Source organism: Sminthopsis crassicaudata, chromosome 6, assembly GCF_048593235.1.
Source record: "Sminthopsis crassicaudata isolate SCR6 chromosome 6, ASM4859323v1, whole genome shotgun sequence".
Taxonomy (NCBI): domain Eukaryota; kingdom Metazoa; phylum Chordata; class Mammalia; order Dasyuromorphia; family Dasyuridae; genus Sminthopsis; species Sminthopsis crassicaudata.
This window is the reverse complement of record NC_133622.1, coordinates 70,425,447-70,449,646: the sequence shown is the minus strand read 5'-3', so window position 1 is coordinate 70,449,646 and position 24,200 is coordinate 70,425,447. Positions and strand designations below refer to the sequence as shown.

The window sequence follows — 24,200 nt, the reverse complement described above, 5'->3', positions numbered from 1 at the left end:
GGAAAGAATATTATCAGGAGATGCAATGTGTATCTAGGAAATTACATAACAATCAAACTATTCTCCCCCTTTCAAATATACAGTACTCATTTTTGCGTGGGTTAGGCAATAAGTTATCCCCTTATTGTAATTATGAGATTATTTTTCTTTAATCCCAACTCAATATCTTTTATCTCACACAACCATAATCGGGATCTCATGACCTGTCATATGGCAAAACCATCCTAATTGATCTACCTCTAATCTTTCCTCTCTCCACTTTATCCTGCCACCATTTTGGTGCTAGCCTTAATCACCCCATATTTTGACTGTTCCAATAAGTTTCTGATGAATCTGTTTGCTACAAATCTCCTGCCATTCCAATCCACCCACTATTCAGCCATCAAAGTGATGGTCAGAGCATGTCACTCTCTACTCAATAAGTTATAGTAGTACTCCAGGATCAAAAATAAAATCCTCTGTTTGACGTTTAATCTTTCATAATCTAAATTAATTCCCCCAATTTCTTCTCCATCTTTCTGATTTTCTTACATCTTACTCCCTACCATGTATGTATTCTTGGATCTAGGGATGCCATTCTTTTTACTGTTCCGTGAGTAAACACTCCATCTCCATGCCCTTGGCTCTAGGCATTTTCTCTGGCTAATTCCTCCTTCCTACTTCCTAAAATCTAGAATGTTTTCTCGCCTCCTCTCTGCCTCCTGGCTTTATATTCCAACTAAAACAAGCCTTCTTCAGGGAACCTTTCCCACTGGCCCTCTTTTATTTCTAGTGTCTTCCTTCTGCTTAGTTCCTATTTATTCTGCCTATATCTCATTTACACACATTTGTATGTAGTCTCCTTCATTAGATTGTAAACTCTTTAAGAGCAGGGATTAGTTTTTGTCACTTTTGGTAACCCCCGGATTTAGCACATAACAGGTTCTTAATGCTTATTTACTTACACTCACTTTACACACCTGTCAAATTGTTTTCTGAAGAAAAGATATGATTATATTTCTTTATTTAAGATGCTTCAATAATAGTCCATTGCTTCTGGGATTAAATATTAACTTCTCTGCCCAAGCTTTAAAGTCATTTACAGCCTGGCCCTAAGCGATATTCAGGTTGATTTGCACATGACTTCCTCTAATGTACTCTAAGGTCACTTCAGATTAGCCTATTTCCCTCCACAAGGATATTTTCTATTCCCAGCATGCACCTCCCACCTTCTTGCTTTTACATAGGCTATCCCCAGATCCTGGGAATGATCTCCCTTCTTAAGCCTCCCATTTACTCATCACCCTCACCAGAAGGATATAGAGAGACATTATTTTATTTTTTGTCTTTGTCCAGAACTGACATAAATATATGTTGAATTGCATTGTATTGAATTTCTATCTATCTAGGCTTACAATAAACTGTTGGAGGTTATAGTTTATAATGCTTATGAAAGACAAGGGTGTATAAAAGCTGGGTCTTTGTACTTATCTGAAAGATGGTACACATATTTTTCACTCTTCCCCTATGGACTCTACCCCCATTTCTATAATACTCGTGGTTTTTTTTCCCTATCAATCTCAATGATCCTTAGTGGTGAAGAAAGCTGGAAGGTAATTCTCAGTGCAGATGCCTCTTTTCCAGGGATCCCAGGCAAGAGAGGTGAGCTTGAGTGGCTTTGTTGACAGAAGAAAATGAACAGCTAATGGAGGAGCTCTTAGGAGAGAGCTTCATAGGTCTGGAGCATGAGCAGCTCCCAAGGGTGAACTCATTAATGATTAAACAGAGAAGCTGAACTGACACCAGAGGAAGACAGTTGGAAAACAGCACCTGTTCTTTCCTTTTCAAAGCCACCTAGAAAATAAAGGTGTGTTTGTTCTTACCCCCCCAGGTCCGCACCAGTGCCCTGCCTGAGAACAAGGAGCCACGGTCAGATGTTGGTGTAAGTATTTCTTTGCCCTCCCAGGGTCCACAGACATTCCCAACCTAATTGTTCCCATCTTCTCTGGCTCTATGCCTGGGGTCTGACAAATGTGATGGAGTTCAATTAACAGGGTAGGAGCTGGCACAGTTGATTCCTGAATTATGCTGAATTCATGTCTTGTCTCTTGGAAATCCATCTCCAAGTGAGTGCTCACAGAAGCTGGTCCAGCTGGCCAGGAGTAGCCCCATAAATTACCCTGCAGGCAACCCACACTTGCTTCGGAGTCCAGATTCCTGCAACAGTCGGGGTCTGGTGAGATTGCAGATGTAGATTGGGGTGACTCCGATCATTTCCTCTGCCTGCTGTTTAATCACTGGTGTGAAGAGTCAGGAGATGGACAGTTCTGGCTTCAGCCCCAAAATGTTTCTACCGCACCACAAATAACAAATAGACTGTACTGCCAAGGAAAAGGAAAATCACAACCCAGAAACATGATTAAAGAGAGCTTTCCCCAGAGATCAGACTCCATCCCTACCTTGGTTTGCTGCACATAGACCCATTTCTCCATTCCTCTCTCTACAGACCTTTTATTTCAGCCAAATCGATCTACTCTTTCCTCTAAACAGATATCTCCTACCTTTTTCTTTGCTTATCTAATGATCTGAATCTCCTCCTACCTCTCCCAGAGTTCCTCATAGGATGGCGCCAACTTGTCTGAAGCTGCTTGTACTTTACTACTGCTCACACACTCCTTCTATCCAGGTTCTCTGCTGCTTACTTTTTGATGCCTGTGCTTTGTGAAACCTGTACTTGAAAGCCAGAGCTCTATCCCTGTCACTTGCACTTCATAGAAACCCTACCTCCCTTCCAGGTTCATCTTGAACGACAACTCTTCCATAAAGTCTTCCTGGACCACTCTGCTTGAATTGTTAGTACTTCTCTCTCCATCGCTGATCTCTTTCTTTTTATATGAAAATTCATTTTATTTAGACTTATCTTTAGGACAATCCAAGTTTTTTGAGGACATGTTTTCCCTTATATCCTACTGTCTATTCATACTGCCGTGGACCACAAATTCAATATGAACTGCCAGTATGTTGTAGCAACCAAAAAAAAATATTGTAGTGGAGATTCAGATTGAGGAAAGAGCTAGGCCCATCATATTCTCTTCTGATTAGATGAGATCAGGGTGTTCTGAATGCCACATTCTAGAAGGGTCATTGTCAAACTGGAATGTGTCCAGACTGGCCTCTGTGACAGAGACAAATGAGGGACTTGAAGACAATGTTGTATGAGGATTGGTTGAGGAAAGTAGGAAGTTTAGAGAAAATTTGAAGGGCGTAATCATGATATTTACCTTCAAATATCTGAAGGACTGTCATGTGGAAGAAGGATTAGGTTTTTTTTTTCTACATAACACAAAGGGGAAGAACTAGGTACGTTAGGTTCATGTATTGAGGTAGACTTCAACTCAAATGTTCCTTCAGACTCATGAATGATTCTCCTAAAATGGAATGGATTGTCTTTGGGGAATACTGGCTTCCTTATCCTTGGAGGTTCTACAATTCTTCACAAGAGATTTCTATTAGAATATAAGTAGTATGAGATATCCTCCATGGTCCCTTCAAACTCTCTGACTCTGTTATTATTATGTGATCATTTTGAAAATTCTAATTCTGTGCTATGATACCTTGATTTCCCACAAAATCTATTTAAGTATATAGGACTATTTATTCCATCTGATGGCACCAGAAGACTGTTTATTTTAGTTTCTATACTTCCTTCTCACTGTCATCTGTTGTTACTGTGCCTACTTTGACACTGCCTTGTAACCTTTTTAGACTTCTGGGAAATCAGATCACCATGCTTATTAGCATTGTAGCTACAACAACAGTAAATAAATTTGAGGGACTCTCTCTGTTTGCTGAAGCCTTTGAGCTTTTATGCTCATGCTCATACTCATACTTATGCTTTATGACATCTCTTTGGTTGCTCAGGTTGGCTTTGCCAACCCATTCCCTATTTTTCACTCTTTCCTGGTTATCATCTGAGCTGGATAACTGAGGTGGTGGTAGGTAAAGAATTTCCAGGTCGTTGAGCTGTTTTGATCTGTTTAGTTTACAAAAAGTATTTTGTTGATTGACTAATTGAAAGAGTTCATGTTTGGTATATTTTGAAATTCTGTATCTTGTCTCTGAAATCTACTCATTGATTTGGGCAAGTGCTATAGAGATTATATGCCTGGCTGCCTTAGTAAAGAGAGTTTCCCCATCTGGGAGTTCCCTAAACAAGAGTTCCCTAAATAGGTCTGCTCCCCTCCTTCCAGCCTTAAATTCTGTTGAAACATTTTGCAAAAAATAAAGTTGACTTGGAGAGAAAGTGGGAAGCTGATAAATTTAGGCAAAGTCAATGCAAATATTAGGGAATAGACAACATATTTCTCGAGGAAAAAATATCTATAAGGTTAAAAGGTCACCAAACAGTAAATGAAATAACACATTATATAGTGTAAAAATACTCCATGCTGTGTTGGAAAAGCATGTGATTCTTAGAATATCAGCTTTGAATGCCTGTTTGATTCTAGTTGAGAGACCTAGAGCAAATTCAATTCAACTCAACAAATGTTTATTAAGTTCTACTGTATGAAGTGAAACGGATTTTTAAAAAATTAAAAAATGTATATATATATATGTGTGTGTGTGTGTGTGCGTGTGTGTGTGTGTGAGTGTGCACCCATATACCATATGTATACACCATCAAGGACCTTACATTCTATTGAAGAACAGCAGTCACACAGCTTGAATAAATACAAAGTGATAGAAACTAATTAAGAAGTGGTGAAAACATGAACAATGGGGTCAATCACAAAAGACATCTTTATACAATGGGTACCAGACTTCAGGGGTCACTTTAACTCTTAGGTCTTCTTTTCCCTTATAAAGTGAAGGAGACTGGGCTCTCTAAGTAGTCTTCTCTAATTCCACAAATCTTGCAGCTAGATTTTAAGATTCCTAATTTAGGAACTGGGCTCAGCCAGGGAGTGAACACAGCCCTATCATGCGTGAAAGGCTGGGTCACAGTTAAGTTCAGTCTTAGTGAGCAACTCGAATATTTCTGACTTTAACAGAACCACTTCATGAGGCCAGTTGGATAAATGTTTTATCTGCACACTACTCACAGAGAGAGGTCATGGGATGAGACAGCTGTCCCCGTCTTTCTCCCCCAGACTTGATATTGCTCTCCAGGCAGGTGAGTGATGGAAATCGTGCATCAGGCAATTTAATGTTCATCTGCTACAGAGTACGTAAAAGTAAATGATAATTCTCAGAGCCCTGGAAAGGCAGGGGACAGAGTGTGCAGCAGACCTGTAGACAATAAGAAGGAATAATCTTTGCCACCTACCACTGAAATATATCTTCACTCAGTTCCGAGTTGTATTTCTTACATAAACTAAGTTGAGATGGAGTTTTATAGAATTACACTATTTTCAGACGTTCATAGAATCATAGAATTCAGAAGGGGAGAGTTCATTGAAGATCAGCATCTATGATCTCTTCCTCCCTGCTCATTATATAGATGAAGGAAAGGTCCTTCAAATCCATATATTTGGAAGAGTTAAACAAAAATTTATGACCACCTTTTGCATTTTCAGCAAAAGCAATACTTTAGAGATAGCATTAATATAGTAAAAAAGACAGGTTCAAATTCTACAATATTCTATGGGGTTCAAATACTATCACATATTGTAATATTGATCAAGTCAAGGAAATTAAGGTCTTTAATTTCCTTATCTGGAAAATGAGGTGAATGAATTAGAACAGCAGTTTGTGTCTTTATTTGTATCATGGATCCTTTTGATTATCTTGTGAGTATAAGAACTCCTTTAAATATGTGAAATTGAAACAATTGCATTGAAATACAACTATCAAAATTCATGGACCTGTTAAAAATCTATTCATTGATGTAGATACTAGATTCTAATCCTAAAATTAGATCTCCAGTTCCGTGTCTGTGAACCTAAATTGTCCAAAAAAAAATGCTCCCTTTGGTTTGAAAGAGTACTCTTAGTACCATTTAAGTAGTTATATTATGTTTGTGTCAAGTTTTCTGTTTCTCATCATGCTCCATCATACCCTACCAAGAGCTATGGTGGGAAAGAAAGCCATCTAGTTGCCATTCTTTTATCCAGCATAGATTTTTCAGACTGTGCTTCTTCATCTGGCTACAGCCTGCCCTGTTCTCAGTGCCCGTTGCTGTTTGCAAAGCTGCCTTAGAATACATTGACATGCTGTTGCTTTTTGGAAATACCCACCCTGGGAGTCTCTCATTACTTACATTCCAGACTGGCCTGTCTATTGCTTGGATTAGCCAGTAGCTTGCATTCCAGTGACAACATTTATAGATGCCCTTCAGCTGCTCCATAACCATCCGTACCTTCAAGGGACAGTTTGAATGTTTTCTCATTTTGTAGCAAATACAGTCTCTGTTTCTCCAATACTTTTCTTTGGCGTATAAGTCAACCCAGTTTATGTTCTTTTGGGATCCAAGATGGGAGCCTCAAATGGTAAGATAGGCTGCAAAGATTTATTCTCTTCCAACATCTCAGTGTCAATCAGTTCTGTATCTTGCTGTAAGATGCTGGGATAGCTAAATGGCTGTGGAAAGGCTATGTAGCTAGGACAACAGATGAAGTTATTTAGAATTCAGTGGGCTATGCAATGAGAAAAACAAAGCTGTGCTGCTGTTTTCTGTGTTTGAAATATTTTCCATTTCTTTATTGTGCAGCTTAAAATCTATGGAGGAAGGAGGTGGGGAAATAAGTGAACACATAATTATGATGCAAGGAAAAATGAAACATCCAGGCTAAGTTCTTTGAACCCTCTGAAGAGGGAAAGCTAACTTTCTCCTGGAAGGGGGAAAGATCGGGAAGCAAGATCATAGAGTAAGTGATGTTTAAGGAATACATCTCAGCCACAAAGGAAAACACGAGTAAATTCAGACCCAGGAGAAGGCAAATTGCAAATATGGAATGGAAAGGCTTTTCTAGTATTTGGAACATCAGATCAGTAAAAGGTTGTCACATAACATAAGCTTGGAGAGGCAGATCACCCTTTTACTTCTTTCTCCCTTAGGTCAATTTTCAACAGCTAATTGACCCAATTTTTCTTCCAATTACAAGTGTCTTATTTTCTTCCACTCTCTGTTCTGACTTCCTAATACTTGCTCCTCAGCGTGTCAACTTCTTGGCGAATGTTAATGCCTTGCCAACAAGATCCTCCACGTTAGTTTATTTCTTTTCATCTTGCTCATCAGATTCCCTGAACAATAGTAAACTTTTTTCTTCCATTATCTAAAAGAGCCTAATAGGTCTCCTAAAGTTCATTCCCCTACACAAGTCCATCCAGGGAGGAAACAGCTGAGAAAGAATTGTTGTGTTGAAAAGACAGCATTGACCCCTTGTAATGTGTTGGAAGATAGGAGATAATAATGGAATAGGTAATATAGCAGATTGGAGTTTTCTTGTTATACTTTAACCTTGATGAGGGAAAGAGAAACTCTTTATTATATACCTTAATAATGTGATTTGGGGATCCAAGGTAAGCAGGATATTAAAGGAAGATGAAAGGTTTTTCTTCTGAAGAAAAAACAATTTAGAGATTTATTCTTTGCATTATGAGGTGAGCACTGTGGAAGCTAATAGCAGTAGATAGTCGGTGTGTATTATGACAGGTCAAAACAGCAATTGTACAAAATGCATTTGGATGAGCAGTATTCTTTTTATTTGTGTTGGTATGAAATTGTTCCATGCTAGTATAGAAATAACAAAGGAAATGAATGCTTAACAACATTACTATAAATGGGGGGGTGGGGGAGAGGATAGAACATTTCTATTTATAACTTGCAGAGTCCCACATAAAAATAACTCCAACTCACCAACTGGTTCCTCACTGGAGTGCAAAGCCATTACTGTTGTTGCTGCAGCAGCTGCTGGCAGAATTTTGAGGAATCCTCATAGCAAGAAGGAACAGTGGATTGGTAAAAACTCAAAGTTCCCAACTTTTTTCCCCTAGTTCTTAAATTGGGGGAAGAAGAAATTAAAAGTTTTTGGAGGCTGGGCATTTTCTTGAACTCCATCCCACAGGTTGTTCATCTATTTGTTTCTAATGAAAAAGATACATTCCTGCCACCCCAAATTGAGCTTAACAGTATAGTCAATAAGTGTGCCTGTGATCTATGAATGCATTTGGCAGGATAATAGATCAAGTCAGTCAGTCAGGCTCCAAAGTGATGTTTCTTATTTGCTTCCAAATTGTGGCTCAAAAAGAATGTCTGAAAATTAATATGTGTTCTCTCTCTCTCTCTCTCTCTCTCTCTCTCTCTCTCTCTCTCTCTCTCTCTCTCTCTCTCTCTCTCTCTCTCTCTCTCCTTTCTGTGTCTTCTTTTTCTTGTAGCGGAGCTTCTTGGGCTGTGCTAGTTTTAAAGTAGGGGACCTGCTGAAATCGAAGGAGCAACTGCTAACCCTTAGCCTAAGGTAGGTCTGTAGTAAACTCTTTAAAATGTTTCACCCACCATGATACTGCTCCATTGTATGTGGAGCTTACAAGATTCATGCCAGTGGATTAAATGGTACTTTTAGGTGGTTGCTTTCTTTCCTTAAAACCAAGTTGAGTTGACATGGCAGTTGAGTCCATGAATCAAATTAGGGAATGTTGCCAGCTCTTGTATATAAACTCCTATGCTGTTAGGATTGTTAGAGCCATTTAAAGCTATTTTGCAGATGAATAGAAACGTTTTTTTTTTTTCTTTTTCCTAGCTTTTTCTTTCTTTTTTTTTATTGTCAGAATGCTGAATTCTAAAACTAGAAAGTTTCTACTTTTTGAATGTTTGTCACATTTGAATATGTCTACATGAAGCCAACACTATGCATGTGTTAGCCATATATCTTTGGCCAGGATATTTTTGAAGTAATTCAACAAAGCTTTATTCTTCATTTCTGAATTTTATCATCATAAAATCACTCAGTGCTTCAGCTGAGCTATGTTGGAACCTATTATGGGGTGGGGGATCAATGACAGCTCACTTTGAGGACCAGGACTTTTCATCTACAGGATAATTCCCAAGTTGCTGTGCAGGTGGGTAGCTTTATTAATATGAAGCCTAGTGAAACAAGCCATGAAATACAATAACCGCTTCTTTTGACTCCAGGCACAAACTGAGTACATTGTCAAATTATTCTTCACCTGCAGCTTTATGTGTAGCTAAGGGAACTGCCGTGTGTGTATTTGTGTGTGTGTGTATATGTTATATGCACATTCATATCTATATCTATCTATTTATATATATATACATACATACATATATATATGCACACATATGTATATATATATGCATATATGCACACATATGTATATATATGCATATATATATAATGGATCAAGTGGTAAGAAAGTGAAAAACCTCTGATTTTAAAGTTTCTACAGGGACAGCATATAGTAAAGAAAAATGGTCTCCCCCTGACAAACTTGACATTTGCTATCTATCTCATTAGGATAGGTAGATGCTATGTCCTTTATACAGTGAAGAAACTGAGACTAAGAAAAATGGATCTGTCCAGGGTTACACAATTAAATATCAGGTACAAGATTTGAACTCAGGCTTTCCTGCCTCCCAAGTCAGACACTCTATCCCTATGTTACCAAGCTGCTGCTTTTTTACTTTATTTTTATGTAGTTTTATAGTCTATAATTTTCTTCAAATCTTCTCTGGACATTTTTGTAAAGGTAGGTCATTTTCTTCCTTTTAAATAACATCTCTAGAATATAGATTCAACAATCAAATTTTGTACATTTTCACTTTTAAATAGCATAGCTCTAGAGCTTGAATAAATTCAGGGGTAATTAAGCTCATTCTTCTCATTTAATAGATGAGAAAACAAGGATAAAATGATATAGGTAGTAGCATCAGAGACAATATTTGAATATTGGTCCTCTGATTGAACAGGAGCTATAGCCCTTTACCAAAAGTGTTACCTCTTACACATGTGCTAGAATCAAAGTGTACTAATTAGTTCTGCTATTGTTTTTCCTTAGCTTGGCTGTGGCTGTTAACTTTGACTGCTAAACACTTACTATGAAAAAGCTAGTTGCAGATGTCTATGCATCCATAAAAGTACCAACAACAATAATAGCCTATGGGTTTTATGGGGTTTTAAGGTTTACAAAGTGCTTTAATAAAAATAGTCTCTCATTCATTCTTTATTATTAGTTGTTCCATCAGAGTGAAAAAGGAAAATCTATTCAATAAGTGAAAGATGATCTATCCCTAGTACTTGCAAATAGAAATAGAGAATCTGAATTTAATACAATTTAGAAATAATCTAACTAAGGAATTTTTCACCTGTTTTGTGTCATGAACTTATGAACCACTGTGGGGAAACATACTGACCACTTCTCGGAATGTTTTTAATTGCTCAAGTAACATTCATAAGATTATAAAGAAATTCAGTTATACTGAAATGCAGTAATCAACAATGATTTTTTAAATTAAAACTCCAACTTGAGAACCCTAATCTAGGCATGAAATTTCCTCTATCACAATCCTTTTAAGCTTTTCCTCGAGTAGCCTTTTGTTTAATACTTGAAGTTCTCGGGAAGCCATGTGCTTTTAAAACTACTTGTTTTGGATAATATATCTCTTAATTTTATAAAAGCCAATTGTTTCTTTGTTGTTTAATTAAATTAGTTTATTAGTTCTCTCTCTCTCTCTCTCTCTCTCTCTCTCTCTCTCTCTCTCTCTCTCTCTCTGTCTCTGTCTCTGTCTCTGTCTCTGTCTCTGTCTCTGTCTCTGTCTCTGTCTCTGTCTCTGTCTCTCTTTTTTGCTGAGGCAGTTTGGGTTAAATGACTTGCCCAGGATCACACAGCTAGGGAATGTTAAGTGTTTGAGATTAGATTTGAACTCAGGTACTCCTAATGTCAAGCCTGGTGCTCTAGCCACTGAACTACCTAGCTGCCCCAAAGGAGTTTTCTTTTATTTATATTATTTGGCTTTTTTATTATTTGTATTATTTAGCTTTAGTGTATTCAAAATGATGTTATCACCTTTTAGTTGAGATTGGTAGATTGGTGAAGATCTGTAGTTCCATCTGCTATTAGAAGGAACATTGTTCTTAAGGTCAGATAAAAATGCTATATAGAATGAGAAGATTTTAGAATTAAAGGGGACCTCCGAGATCATTTAGTGAGTAAACTGAAGCTGACAGAAGTTACAAGACTTGTCCAAGATTGCACAGATTGTAAGTGCTATGGTCAGGATTAAATCTGAGGTTCTCTGACTCCAAATCCAACTCTCCATTTCAGCACAGAACTCAAGTAAGAGTAAGGCACTATTCAAAAGGAAAAACAAAACAAAACATGACCATTGAGAGTTTCAAGTGTATTTGTCAAGTCGGCAAGCACTGGACAGTGCTAAGAAATCTAGTTCCTTCCCTCAAGAAGCTTACATTCTAATGGAGGAAAAGTGAAGTGAGAAAAGCAGAGAAGATACCCTCAGGAAGGTGGAGACATCTTCAAGGGTGAGAAGAGATACTGTGAAATGGTCAAGAACAAACAAAGAAGTAGGAAGGATTAAGAGGGGAAAAGGAGCAAAGTGAAGGAGTGAAGATGGCTACTCCTTGATATTAAAATAGAATTTCAGGGAGGAACTGACCAATCAAAGAAAAATGGTCTACAGTAGAATTTAATATAAGGGTTTAGTTCCTTTAACTTTATACATCTAAATATGTGTGTGTGTGTGTGTGTGTGTGTGTGTGTGTGTGTGTAAGTTAAAATCCTTTTTAAAATGTTAAGCATATGATAAGCATAATTTCTGGTTGAGTATCGATTTCTTTTACCGCAAACCAAATAAATTAAAGACTGATATAGTCTTCTACTTTTAGGGGATACATTTTGTTTATTTTTTGGTACAAAAATAAAGAAAAAAGAATCTTCTCTCAAATAATTTTCTTTTCCATGGATTTAAAAATCTATGTCTAGTGTCTGTGTTCCCTAAAGCATTAAATCAAAAGAACATTAGGTCAGGGGTAAAGGACACAGTTCTATTTTTTCAACGTCTTTGCTATTTAATCCAATCTTTTATTCTTTTAACATTCTCATCATAACTTAAAAAACAAATCCTGACAGTTTCCAGAATTTTATGAGAATGAATTCAAAGGAAAATGCATAAATGTTAATAGGTACTTTATTATTCAATGCTTACTTCCTTGTGTTTATGCTGCTTTTGGTAGTTTCCTAAGATGGATGCATTTCTGCAAATTAGTCAGCTCAGGCTGTGTGCATCACTCCCATGAGATATTCCTTAATAGTCAACTCAGGGACTAAAACTTGCAAATCATTTCTAAGAGCATGATGCCTTCCCTGTGCTTGTTCATATAAAGTTGACTAACATCAAGACCCCCACCAATGGAAAGTTAAGAATTTGATGTTTGCCAGTAAGTCAAGTATCATTATTAAATATTTGTTATGTGCCAGGCATTGTGCTAAACACTGGAGATACAAAGAAAAGCAAAAGACAGACTCTTCTCTCAAAGGTCACAGTCTTAGGAGGAAAGAACATGCAAACAAATATGAACAAACAAGTTGTCATCAGAATAAATTGTGGAGGGTCTCAGAGAAGCAGGAAAGGATCCTTAGAGAAATTGAGATTTTAGCTGAGACTTGAAGGAAGTTAGAGACTCCAGGAGCAAGAAGTGAAGAGGGAGAGTTAGACTTGGACAGTCAGAGCAAATGTTTAGAGGTAGGAGATTGAAAGGCTAATGTTGGAAAAGAACAAGGAGAGGCAACGTGGGCAAATCCTGTTTGGAAAGAACTGAGAATATTAACAGAGCCATAACTAGGAGAATATAATCAGGGTTTTGCTGAATTTTAAGGGTGCTGGTAGCACATATAATCCTGTAATAGCAAAGAAACACTAAAGATCAGCATGTGGTTAGCAAGAATATTTAGTTAAAATAGGAGGTTCTCAGGTAGTGTAGGAGTATGAGAATCTTTCCTGGTCACATTATACTTTAGCAACCTCATATTAGGGACTTTAATGGCCTTTGACAAATAGGACAACATCCCACTCTTCACATAACCCCCACCCTTATCTGCAATCATTTCCCCAAATGCAAGTTGTGATCTTTGCTGCAAAGATTACCAGCTCTAGCTTTGAATGTTTTACAGATGGAGAAACCAAGAATTAAGTTATCCAGTGAAGTGGGGAAAACAAAGAAAATATCCTTAGTAAGGAGGAGATATTTTCTAGGGTGAGGAGGATAATGAAAAATGTTCAAGAACAAATAAAGAAATAGGAAGAGTCAAAAGGGGAAACAAGGCAAAGATGGCTATACCCTGTGCTCTTAAAATATATTATCAGAAATAATTGACCAATCAGAGAAGTGGTCTACAATAGAATTTAATGTAATGGTTCCAGTTCCTTTAGGTTTATACTTTTAAAGGAAAAAAAAAAAAAGTTCACAAACAGTTAAAGAGAGTTTTTTTTTTTTTTTAAAGTCCTCTCTCTAATAAAAATCCTTTTTTCAGAAAATGATATTTGCAATTTCTGGATGACTGCTGATTTTCCTTTTTTTCCCCTTGCTTTTACCACAAAATAAACCAAATAAATTAAAGACTCTTAGTCTTTAGTTCACAAGATTTGAACTCAGGTCCTTCCCGACTTCAAATTCTATGCTCTTTCCTCTATACCAAGATGCTTAAAGATTGATGGCATGCTGCCATGTTTATATCTACTAGAATTCTGTATTCTAAGTCTGGGCTTACCAAGTTGTCCTCATGGTTTCGCCTTTTGTTGTGACCAAATATATGCACTGAGTAGTATTTAGGTATGCAGTATTAATTTCATGGACTATAATTAGATTTATAGGAGCAAAGTTGAGATCATTATCATGTATAATTATGACATTATTTATATGAAACCAAATGTATATAAAAGCATGTATCATGTAATACATATCTGTATATTAATAGATATACATACACGGATCTGTAGACAGATAACTATATCTTTATCTATAAAGCTTTAATAGTTTTCAAAGTATTCTACTTATATTGTTTGATCCTTACAACAATTCAGTTAGGTATGTCCCACAGGTATTGTCACCATTTCATAGATGAGGCAATAGAGACTTCAGGCAAAGTATTTATTTGCTTGCTCATGGTCACCCAGTAAATAAATATAAGAGTCAGAATCTGAACCCAGACCACTCTGACCTCCAAATCTAGCACACTATTTGCTATGAAATTCACACTTTAATGATTGCAAAAAAGATTCTTGAGAGAACTGCCTTCAATTCTGAAGGGGAAAGGAGGCAGAGAACACTGGCTTTACTTGGTTAAGAGAAAAAGTATTAAAAGTGTCAACTTAGCACCTTGCCTGGTACTTAGTGGTTATTTAATAAATATTTATTGATAGAATGGAGTATGGAATGTTGCTAGGCTGCTAGAGAATGGGACTTTGTAAACATTACAGCAGACTGGGAGTAGATCCGGAGAATTCTTTTTTCTTTCTTAGAATACAAGGGGAAACTGGAATTGTTAGACAGTCAGGGGGAAAGAATATTCTTTTCCTTAAAAATATTCATAAATATTCACAAAAACACAATGAGGTGAAAGTGATTGTTCCTGGAAAAGTCACCAAGGAAGAGCTAGGACATTTGAAAGTGTGTCAACTTTGCTTGAGATAATTTCTTTGTTATTGTAGATGAGATAGAATGTAGGTTCCTGGTCATCCTTTATAATGATCAGAATTGCCCTCTTTCTGCATCCCCACTTCACTTAGGTTGTCTATGTTGTGTATATCTATAGCCTCTTCCTCTGAAATGAAGTCATATATTTTGATATAGTAGTTAGAGGTCTTGCTCATTTATAGTAGGGAGGGCAAGTTAAGGACAAAGTAATTCCAGTAGAAAAAATGTGATTGTTGATCTATCTAGAACTTGGGTAAGGAGAGGGCACAAGCAGCTGGTATAGTGGATAGAGTGCCAGGTCTAGAGTTAGAAGACCAAATTCAGTCTCAGATAGTTACTACACCTTGGAAATGTCACTTAACCTCAGTTTGGTTCTGTTTCTTCATCTATAAAATGAAGGTAAAAATAATATCTGTATCTCAGGATATAGATATAGATAGAAAGATTGAGTGAGGTAATAATTGTAAATCACTTAGTAAAGCACCAGGAGTATAGTAAATGCTATATACATGATATCTATCCAGCTCTTTTTGTGCTAGCAAAGAATCAGAAAATGAGTAGAGGTCCACCAGTTGGGGACAAATTGTGGTATATGAAAGTAATGAAATATTATTGTTCTATAAAAATGATGAGCAAGCTGATTTTTAAAAGGCCTGGAAAGATTTATAAAAATTGATGTTGAGGGAAACAGGCAGAACCTGGAATATATCGTATACAATAACAGCAAGAATGTGTAATGATAATAATCAATTATGATATATTATTATTGTATTAAAATGCTAATTTTACAAACACCTGGAAAGATTTATACAAACTGATGCTGAGTGAAACAAGCATAACCTGAAATACATTGTATACAATAACAGCAAGAATGTACAGTGATCAACTATGAAAGGCTTGGTTCTTCTCAGTGGTTCAGTGATCCAAAGCAATCCTAATAGACTTTGGACAGAAAATGCCATCTGCATCCAGAGAAAAAGATCGAAGGAGACTGAAAGTAAATCAACACATGTTTCGGTCACTTCTTTTTTCAGTTTTTTTTCTCTCTTCTATGGTTTTTCCCTTTTTTTCTGATTTTTCTCTCCCAACATGATTCATAAAGCAATGTGCATTAAAAAAGTAGATCTATGTGACTCTGGGCACATCACTTAACCATGTTTGCCTCAGTTTCCTCATCTATAAAATGAGTGGGGAAAAGGAAATAGCAAACTACTTCAATGTTTTTTTTAATCAAGAAAACCCCTGATGAAGTCATAAAAAGTATAACTGGCAATAACAACAAAAATTATTATTGACCAGGGACTCACCAAAAGCCCCAAATTAAAATTCTATGAAAAATTGGAAATTTATTAGAATATGGAAATTTGTCTGATCATTTGCTCTCATGCATAATGACTTCATTGCCCTCAATTTTCATGATTAAGAATCATCATTGTTTCAACTAAATCATTTTGATGTCAGCAAAAAACCACTTTATCCTCAACATTATGTCGCCAGAACTTCTAATCCTCTCTAAGCTGATTTACTTTCATTTGCTGTGTGTTTTTCTACATGCTGCCTGGAAGAATCAGACAGCCTTGTGTGTGTATTTGCTAGTTGTGTCTGCCAACCTATGTGTGTCTTGTGGGAAATCTGCCAGGAAGAGAGATGGAATTTCTCTTTGGATACAGGGCTCAGCTTGCCATTAGATGCAGCTACTCTACCACATAATAATGGTAGTCATAATTTACGTCCCTATAGGCTTTGGGTCTCTTGTTTGCTAACTATTTTGGTTCTGCCTTGTTAAAAGCAAAGGAATTTGGGGAGGAAGTTTTGTTCCTTGTTCCTTGTTATGTATGTTTATTTGATTGTTGGTAATGGTCTTTATGTTTATTGTAAAGCTTTGTGCATTGCAGGGCACTACTGAGGTGTGAACGGATGCTCCATGACATTGCAGTATGCACCAGTTTATTTGATGTTCACAACTACTTTCATCTTATTTCTTCATATAGAGATTGAGCAGATTTAGCTTCACGCACCTGTTGTTTTGGCACAGGAATGCAGAAGACAAGAGAAGGTAGACATTGAGATTTACTTTAATCGGGAGAAGTACACAAGTGACTGGTTCAAGGGGCAATGAAAGACTGGACAGGAAGTATCCCTGTAATACTAGTAAAAATTAATTTTGTATAGGTGTAAGAACAAGAATATAATATATCATCAGAAGTGAGGTACTCCTGTTTTCCCCATAAGTACATCTGAGCTCCCAAAGTGACTCCAGACTTCTCTGACCTCAGATTAATTCCAATCCAGTTCAATTCACTTTAGTTCCATAAATAGTTATCTATTATGTGCTAGGTTAAAAACAAAGAAAATAGAGACAGATAGATGGCTCAGTGGTTAAAGAACTAGGCCTGGAATCCGGATTATCTGAGTTCACTTACTAGCTTACTTATCACCTCAGTATCTTTGCCAAGAAAATCCCATAGGTCCAGATGATCCATAGGTCACAGAGTCAGACATGACTGAACAACTGAAGAAGAACAAAATAGAAAAATAAAGCCGCCCCTCACCCAAAGGAGCTTGCGTTCTGTTGGCCAAATTCAGAATTATAACTGAAAATAAATTCATTCAACCATAGCCATTCTGCTAAGCAGAATGATCGGATACATTAATGAAGGTCGATATTTTATTAGCAGCAAAATAAACTATATTATAATTATATATTTATATTACTATATCAAATAGCAATATATTAAGTGCCTTTCTGCAGAATACTGTTCTGGACACTGGTAAAATCATAATGTTTAAATAAGCCTTGACCAGAAGGGGAAATAAATATGAGATCTGGGCATTGAGTAAGAGAATATTATTTAGTGCCATTATTAAAATAAAAGAAACAGATAAACCTTGTCATCTGCCCTGATGCTACTTTCTAAGGACTTACTAGATTTACTACTCCACAGTTTCTCATTCTCATCTGACCAGCTAACAAATCTATAGATGCCTTCTTGGGCCATGCGAGCTTTTCCTCTGGTAACATTCTTATGACCCAGAGTTTCGCTGACCTCTGTAATATGTCATATTGCCCCCAGAAATGATAGGACTGTCTCTAGTTATTAAGCCCAGTGCTGAACATATTTGAATTTAGTAGGAATAGGAGTGCAATACAGGGGTTTCCTTAAAAAAAGAAAAGAAAAAAAAAAGATTTAATGAATAGAGAGCCTAGATTGTTGTTCTTATTGTAAGAAAAAGAGGAGTTCAAGCTCCATCCCTAATTTATTATTGGTATGATCCTGAAGCAAACTACTTCAATAATCAATTTTCAGCGCAACTCTTTTCGACTCTAAATAGCAAAGCAGTTGTCTCTCAGCATTGCTAGAGGTAGTTTCCTCATCAGAAATTCCTGAAAACTGAAGTCTAATACAATTTCCAATTAATGTGAAAATGACATTTAACTTGCTATTCCATAAAATAAAAAAGAAGCTAAAGTTACTTTTGTTTCATAGGAACTGGGAACAAATAGGCGGGCCAGGGTGATCTAGAAAAATAATGCCAGTTATACATGTCTGCAGCTTATGTTTTCAATATTATTGGTGAATTAAGAGTCCAGTGAAAATTAAAAGATGGCAGTTACCTCTTTGTTGCACTTGTCCAATTGGCTCAATCTTATCTGACCCCATGACTTTGGGTTTTCTTGGTCGAAATATTGCAATTTTCTTCTCCAGCTCATTTTACAGATGAGGAACCTAAAACAAACTTGATTTGTCCAGGATCATACAGCTAGGAGAACTGCCTGAGGCCAGATTTTGAATCGGGGAGATGAGTCTTCCAGACTCAAGGTCTGAAGCTCTCTCCATGTACAGCCCTGCTACTACTAGCAATGCCTCTAACAGGAACAGAACAATGGCTGAATCGTTGGATGTGGAATTGGAGGTCCTATTGTCAAATCGGTTTTACTATTTTCTACTTTTGTTTCTTTGTCCAAAACGTTCCTACTTTTTTTCTGAACCTCACACCTTTTTAGGGAATTATTTTTTTCTCCTATAAACTAAGACAAGACTAAATGATCTTGAAGGTTTCTACCTGCCCTAGGTCCTATGATACCATCTTGAAAGGCTTTCCTGTGGAGAGGATATGGCCAAAGAGTAGGGATTCTGGGGGAATTGATGACTCCTTTTCCTTGGCAATCAAGGAAACATTTGATAGATAGATAAATATCTCTACATGTCTACTTATTTATGTATCTAGATAGATATATCTTCAAATCTATCTATGTACCTAGATATAGCTACATATCTATCTATATCTATGTATCTAGATAGATAATATCTACATATCTATCTATGTATCTAGATATATATCTATATCTATGCATTTAGATAGATGTATCTATATATCTATATCTATATCTATGTATCTATATCTATGTATCTAGATATATATCTATATCTATGCATTTAGATAGATGTATCTATATATCTATATCTATGTATCTATATCTATGTATCTAGATAGATGTATCTATATATCTATATCTATCTATCTACCCATCTACCTACCTACCTACCTAGATAGGTCTATATATCATATGCCAGCCAGATGGTATACTGCATAGTACGTTGGGCCTGGCATCAGGAGGATCTGAGTTCAAATAACAACTTAATTAGCATTAACAACTAATTAGTTAATTGTAAGACCCAGAACAAATTATTTAAACCTCTCTCAGTTTCATCTCTAAAATGAGAAGTGGTGAGTAGACTTAATGATCCCAAGTGTCTTATCTCAAAATCTAAGATTTCCTGACCCTCTTAGGTACTATTTCCTATTTCAGGAAGAAAATCTGATTTTCTGCATTCTACATGAGAATAAACTTATTGCTGGGATAGTAAGTACTCAAAAGATATGGACGGGAGTGTCTATAAAGCAAAAAACCATTCCAACAAAGGTTAGAAAAATAACTTTTTGAATAAAAACTTGCCCAACATAATCCTGAAGCCGTTGCAGGGGTATTTAAATTTCATAAAGGGTAACGATTGTTTTGAGTTCTTGTATTTTGTTGGCTTGCTATAGACATCCACAGCTGAATGCCTGAGTAGGTTGAGTTGGAGTCTCAAAAGGGATTGAATGTCAAGAGAGGAAGGAAGCACTGAAAGCCACAGTGGTGTGTGTTTATTGGAATGAGTTTGGTTCTCATATGGAGTCCTTTTACTGGCTTTCAGGGGAAAGGGGAAAGTCTTGAAAGGCTTTATCTAGAGTTACTTCCTCTCCACTAGGGATGTGGGGGTGTTGTTGAGTATACTCTGGATAGGAGAAGGGGGCTAGCTATAAGGAGCCTGAAGTTTTGACAAAGAAAAGCCAGAGATTTTCTGTTTCAATCATTCTCTCTGCTCATGTAAATAAACATACTCTGCTCCTTTTCTGATCCTTAAGCCATTTTCAGCAGATTATGGAAAGGGCCCTGGGAATCAATTAGCTTTCTAATTTTTATATTCAAATATTTATTGATATTTAGTGTAATTATGTGTATGTATATAATATTTAGTGTAATTATGTATATGTATATAAATAGGTAAATAATTACATACTTAATGTATTAAGTATAATGTAAAAGATGCAAAAATAATGGAAGTTTTCACTTTGTGAAGGAACATTGGTTTGTAGTTAGAAAAAAAACTTTTATTTCATATAAGGAAATTGAGCTTTGAGAAATGAAATGACTGGGATCATGCAGGGTCAGGATTACAACCTAATCTTCCCAATTGGAATTCCAAATCTCTTAATAGAGTTCCGTATGGTCTCCTTGTAGCATACTTCAATTAATCCTTATCTTATAAATCAGAGATGGAAATATTTTCTTTAGCCATAAGGTATAATTGGAACACTAAATTTACCTGGTTACTTCTTGTCCTGATGTTTGTGAGAGTTATTTAGCAGGTTCCAAAAATAGGCTCTAAAAAAGTTTCTATTTCCCTTGCAAAATTAGTATTAGCTCAATGTCAGTTTACCAAAGTCACCTTGCTGGCCATCACCCAATCTTTCTGTTGCCCTTGGCACAACTAGGAAGAAAACCTTAGCATCCATCTGCCATGTGTTCCTTCATAGGTTCAGGCTCTCAAGGAAGTCTCTCGAGATATATGAAAAGAAAAAAAACTGACTATATTTTAAAATTTTAGGTCTTTTGGCAGATTTCTTTCAGACCTTAACTGAGCAGGCACATACTTGTTTTCATAAAATCTTAGAATCCAAGACTACCCAATTCAGAACCCTGCCTGGGAGAGAAGGGACCTCTCTCAATAGATGGAAATTTTGGGGGAATCTGTGCCCTTTTAGTAGTGTTGAAGCCATTGAATTTAACACTTAATTAGCAAAAATAGTTAAAAATCAAAATTTTCTCAGTAGTGTATTCTCTTTGGAAGAGATTGCCCTCCATACCCCAAGGTGAGCCCTTCATGCCCCACTTGGTGCACCCAACCCACTCCAAGCAGTCTTCAGCATCTCTTCCCCGCCTCCTTACTCCCAAGAGGCTCACCTTCTCTCTCTGACAACTAAGTTTTTCTTCAAAAGTTGATAAGCTGATGAGCTTTAGAGTCTTGTAAAACTGACTCCTGGGGTTAAAAACCAGCCCTATAACTCTCCCTTTACTTACTAATGGGGATGCTCTACTTTTATAGACAACTAAGATAGGACTGTCAAGTTAGGGACTGAATTTTGAGTTGTATGAAAGTTGCCATTAAATGTTTTCTGTTATTTATCTGAGTTATGACATTTTTAGCCTTCTACAATCCACTCACCTTCATATACTCGTTATATATCCTCAGCACTCAGCACAGTGACTGGCACATTTTGTTATTCTGTTGTTTCCAGTTTGGATGACTCTCCATGATCCCATTTGGACTTTTCTTGGCAAAGATGCAAGAATCGTTTGCCATTTCCTTCTATAGATCATTTAAAAGATGCAGAAATGGAGACAAATAGGGTGAAGTGACTTGCTCAGGGTCACATAGCTGGGAAGTATTTGAGGCCAGATTTTAAATTTAGCACTTAGGTCTTTCTGATTCCAGGTCTGGTGCTCTGCCCCCATGCCACCCACTTGGCACATAGTAGGTGCTAATTATATGTTTATTGCCTGAGTTCATTCACTCTGCATTCTAGTTCTAATAGAGGTAGTTGAATAAATTCATGAATCAGAGACCTCATGACACAAGATTTCACAAGCTCAAAGCCTTGTTTTCCACCTTTGGGCATTTTTACAGACAACCTCATATGCCCAGAATAATAATAGCTGACCCTTTTAGACTCATTAGTATGGTAATTTATCTACATGATCACAGTGAGCTGCCCAAATAGTTCTGTAAGATAGGTCAGTATAGGTCAGTCAGTGTAGATGTGACTCAGTGTCCAATGGAATTTATAAGTACACGAAGCCACCTTTCTCTCCCCATCTCTTCCTTCTGAGATGGCTCTCTTCCTTCAAGGGTTAGCTTAGCTATACCATGCAGCTTGTTCTGATTTTCTCTCCTTCATCCTCTATTCAGCTGTTATTAGTGTATTCTATCGGGTCAAATGTCCCTAGAATATTTTATCTTCTTCTCTGGCCCTTCATTTCTTATCTTGTATTCTATTTTATTGAATATAGGTATTATTCTGCCTAGAAGACTTTAAACCTCTTGAAACTGGGACTATTGCTTTTTTTGTCTCTCTTATCCTCAGCATGATACCTGGCACATAGTAGGCACTTAAGCACTTCCTTGATTCTAATTTGATAAATGTGAAAGTCAACATAGTATAATGGAAAGAGGGCTAAAATTGGAATTTAGCATCATAGCTCATTACCTAGTTCTCTATGATCTTAGAAAATTCACCTAATATCTGTGAAATTCAACTTCTTCATTTCTTAAATGAGGGTAACACTTGTAATACTACCTTGTGGAGGTGGTTCACAGTAGAAATATATGTATTGGGGGCTATTTTCCATGCAGAAGACAAATGTGATCATATGTATTCATATATAATAAGAATATTTATTATCAGACATTTAACAAACACTTTATGAATTCAGTTATCATTAGTATGATTATTAAATAGGTTTTCTCCCCAGTGGGGTTTAGTTGACAATGTTCCATTCACATTTTTTCAATTGATTCCCTCTTATAACCAGAAGCATGCATTTGTGAGGTGACTTGGGTTATAATCTATGGAATGGAACAACAAATGTTTATTGGTCCATGAGAAGATCAGACTAACAACTCTGCCCTCATTGCCTTTGACCTCATCAATTGTATACCTGTATGATTCTGTGACTACTCAAGATGCCTCTGTTCCCCGTGGTTGGGCAGGCAATCTCTTCTGGATAAATTGAGGTGAGGACTGGTTGAATGTGTATACTTGTGACTTAAGGGCAAGGTGATATGGGCAAATTTAAAAAAAAAAATAGAGTGAGATTAAAAAAAGGGGAAAAGAAAAAAGAAGAGAAATGAGAAATTAGGAGACAGAAGAAAACAAAAAAGAGAAATAAATATTCTTTATAAGAATAGAGGGGCAAAGGATTAATGCAACTTTGCTCTCATTGATTGCCTTTTTGAATTCTGTGTGTCTTCCACCTTCATTTCATCAAAACAATTATCCCATTAACTCAAAGATAAGAACTGTGAGTGAGAAGGGATAGTCTTTTGTTTGTCTGTTTCATGGTAGTTTGGTAGGTCTGGAGTTAGGAAACCCTAAGTTCAAATCCAGCTTCAGATTCTTACTAGTTTTGTGCTAGTCCCTTGGTCCTGTTTGCCTCAGTTTCCTCACCTGTAAATTGGGGGTATATTTAATAGCACCTAACCTAGCAGGATTAATGTTAGAATCAAATGAGACAAAATGTATAAAGTTCTTAGCATAGTTCCTAGTACACAGTAAACTTTATGTAAGTATTAGCGATTTTTGTAATTCACAGAGAAAGGGGGTGTCTAAAAAAGAGGAACCTTTAGAATACTACATTTGTAGTATTGGTTTGTTTGTATCTCTGGTTTGACCTCATCTTGCAGGAATATATTTTACAATGTGATAGGAATATAAACTATTTGCATCTGCACAAACAAGCATATGTTTGTAACTGACTGAATGACTGAATTCTTTGTGATTATCAGTACTGTGCATCTGAATTGGCTATCTCATACATGAGGGTTACTGGTAGGTGTGATAGTGTGGCATTTTTTATTTAGAAGTTTCCAGCAAAAGCTGTATCACTGATCACTGGATGGCTCAGTTCTCCAGCTCTGCTTGAAAATAAAGGTGTTATCAATGATAACTTATCTTTTTATGATTCCTTTAACCTTGCTGGATCATAAGATTGAAAGGCAGCTTGGTAGGATAGGAAAGAAGGAAGGAAAGAAAGGAAAGGAAGAAAGGAAGGGAAGGAAGGAAGGAAGGAAGGAAGGAAGGAAGGAAGGAAGGAAGGAAGGAAGGAAGGAAGGAAGGAAGGAAGGAAGGAAGGAAGAGAGAGAAGGAAGGAAGAGAAAGAAGGAAGGAAGAGAAAGAAGGAAGGAAGGAAGGAAGGAAGGAAGGAAGGAAGGAAGGAAGGAAGGAAGG

At 36.7% G+C, this 24,200-nt stretch overlaps 1 protein-coding gene across 5 annotated transcripts in view; it reads left to right on the top strand.

Annotated features, from left to right (window-relative positions):
• Positions 1-24,200, top strand: part of INPP4B (inositol polyphosphate-4-phosphatase type II B) — a 910,680-nt gene that overhangs the window by 571,934 nt on the left and 314,546 nt on the right. For 4 of the 5 annotated variants that reach the window (XM_074275067.1, XM_074275068.1, XM_074275070.1 and 1 more), the window contains 2 exons: positions 1,871-1,921; positions 8,356-8,435. In XM_074275067.1, coding sequence (XP_074131168.1) covers positions 1,871-1,921; positions 8,356-8,435 — 131 coding nt within the window. Of the gene's footprint in view, positions 1-1,870; positions 1,922-8,355; positions 8,436-22,789; positions 22,988-24,200 lie in introns of those variants that run through there. The other variant, XM_074275072.1, reaches the window with a different exon arrangement.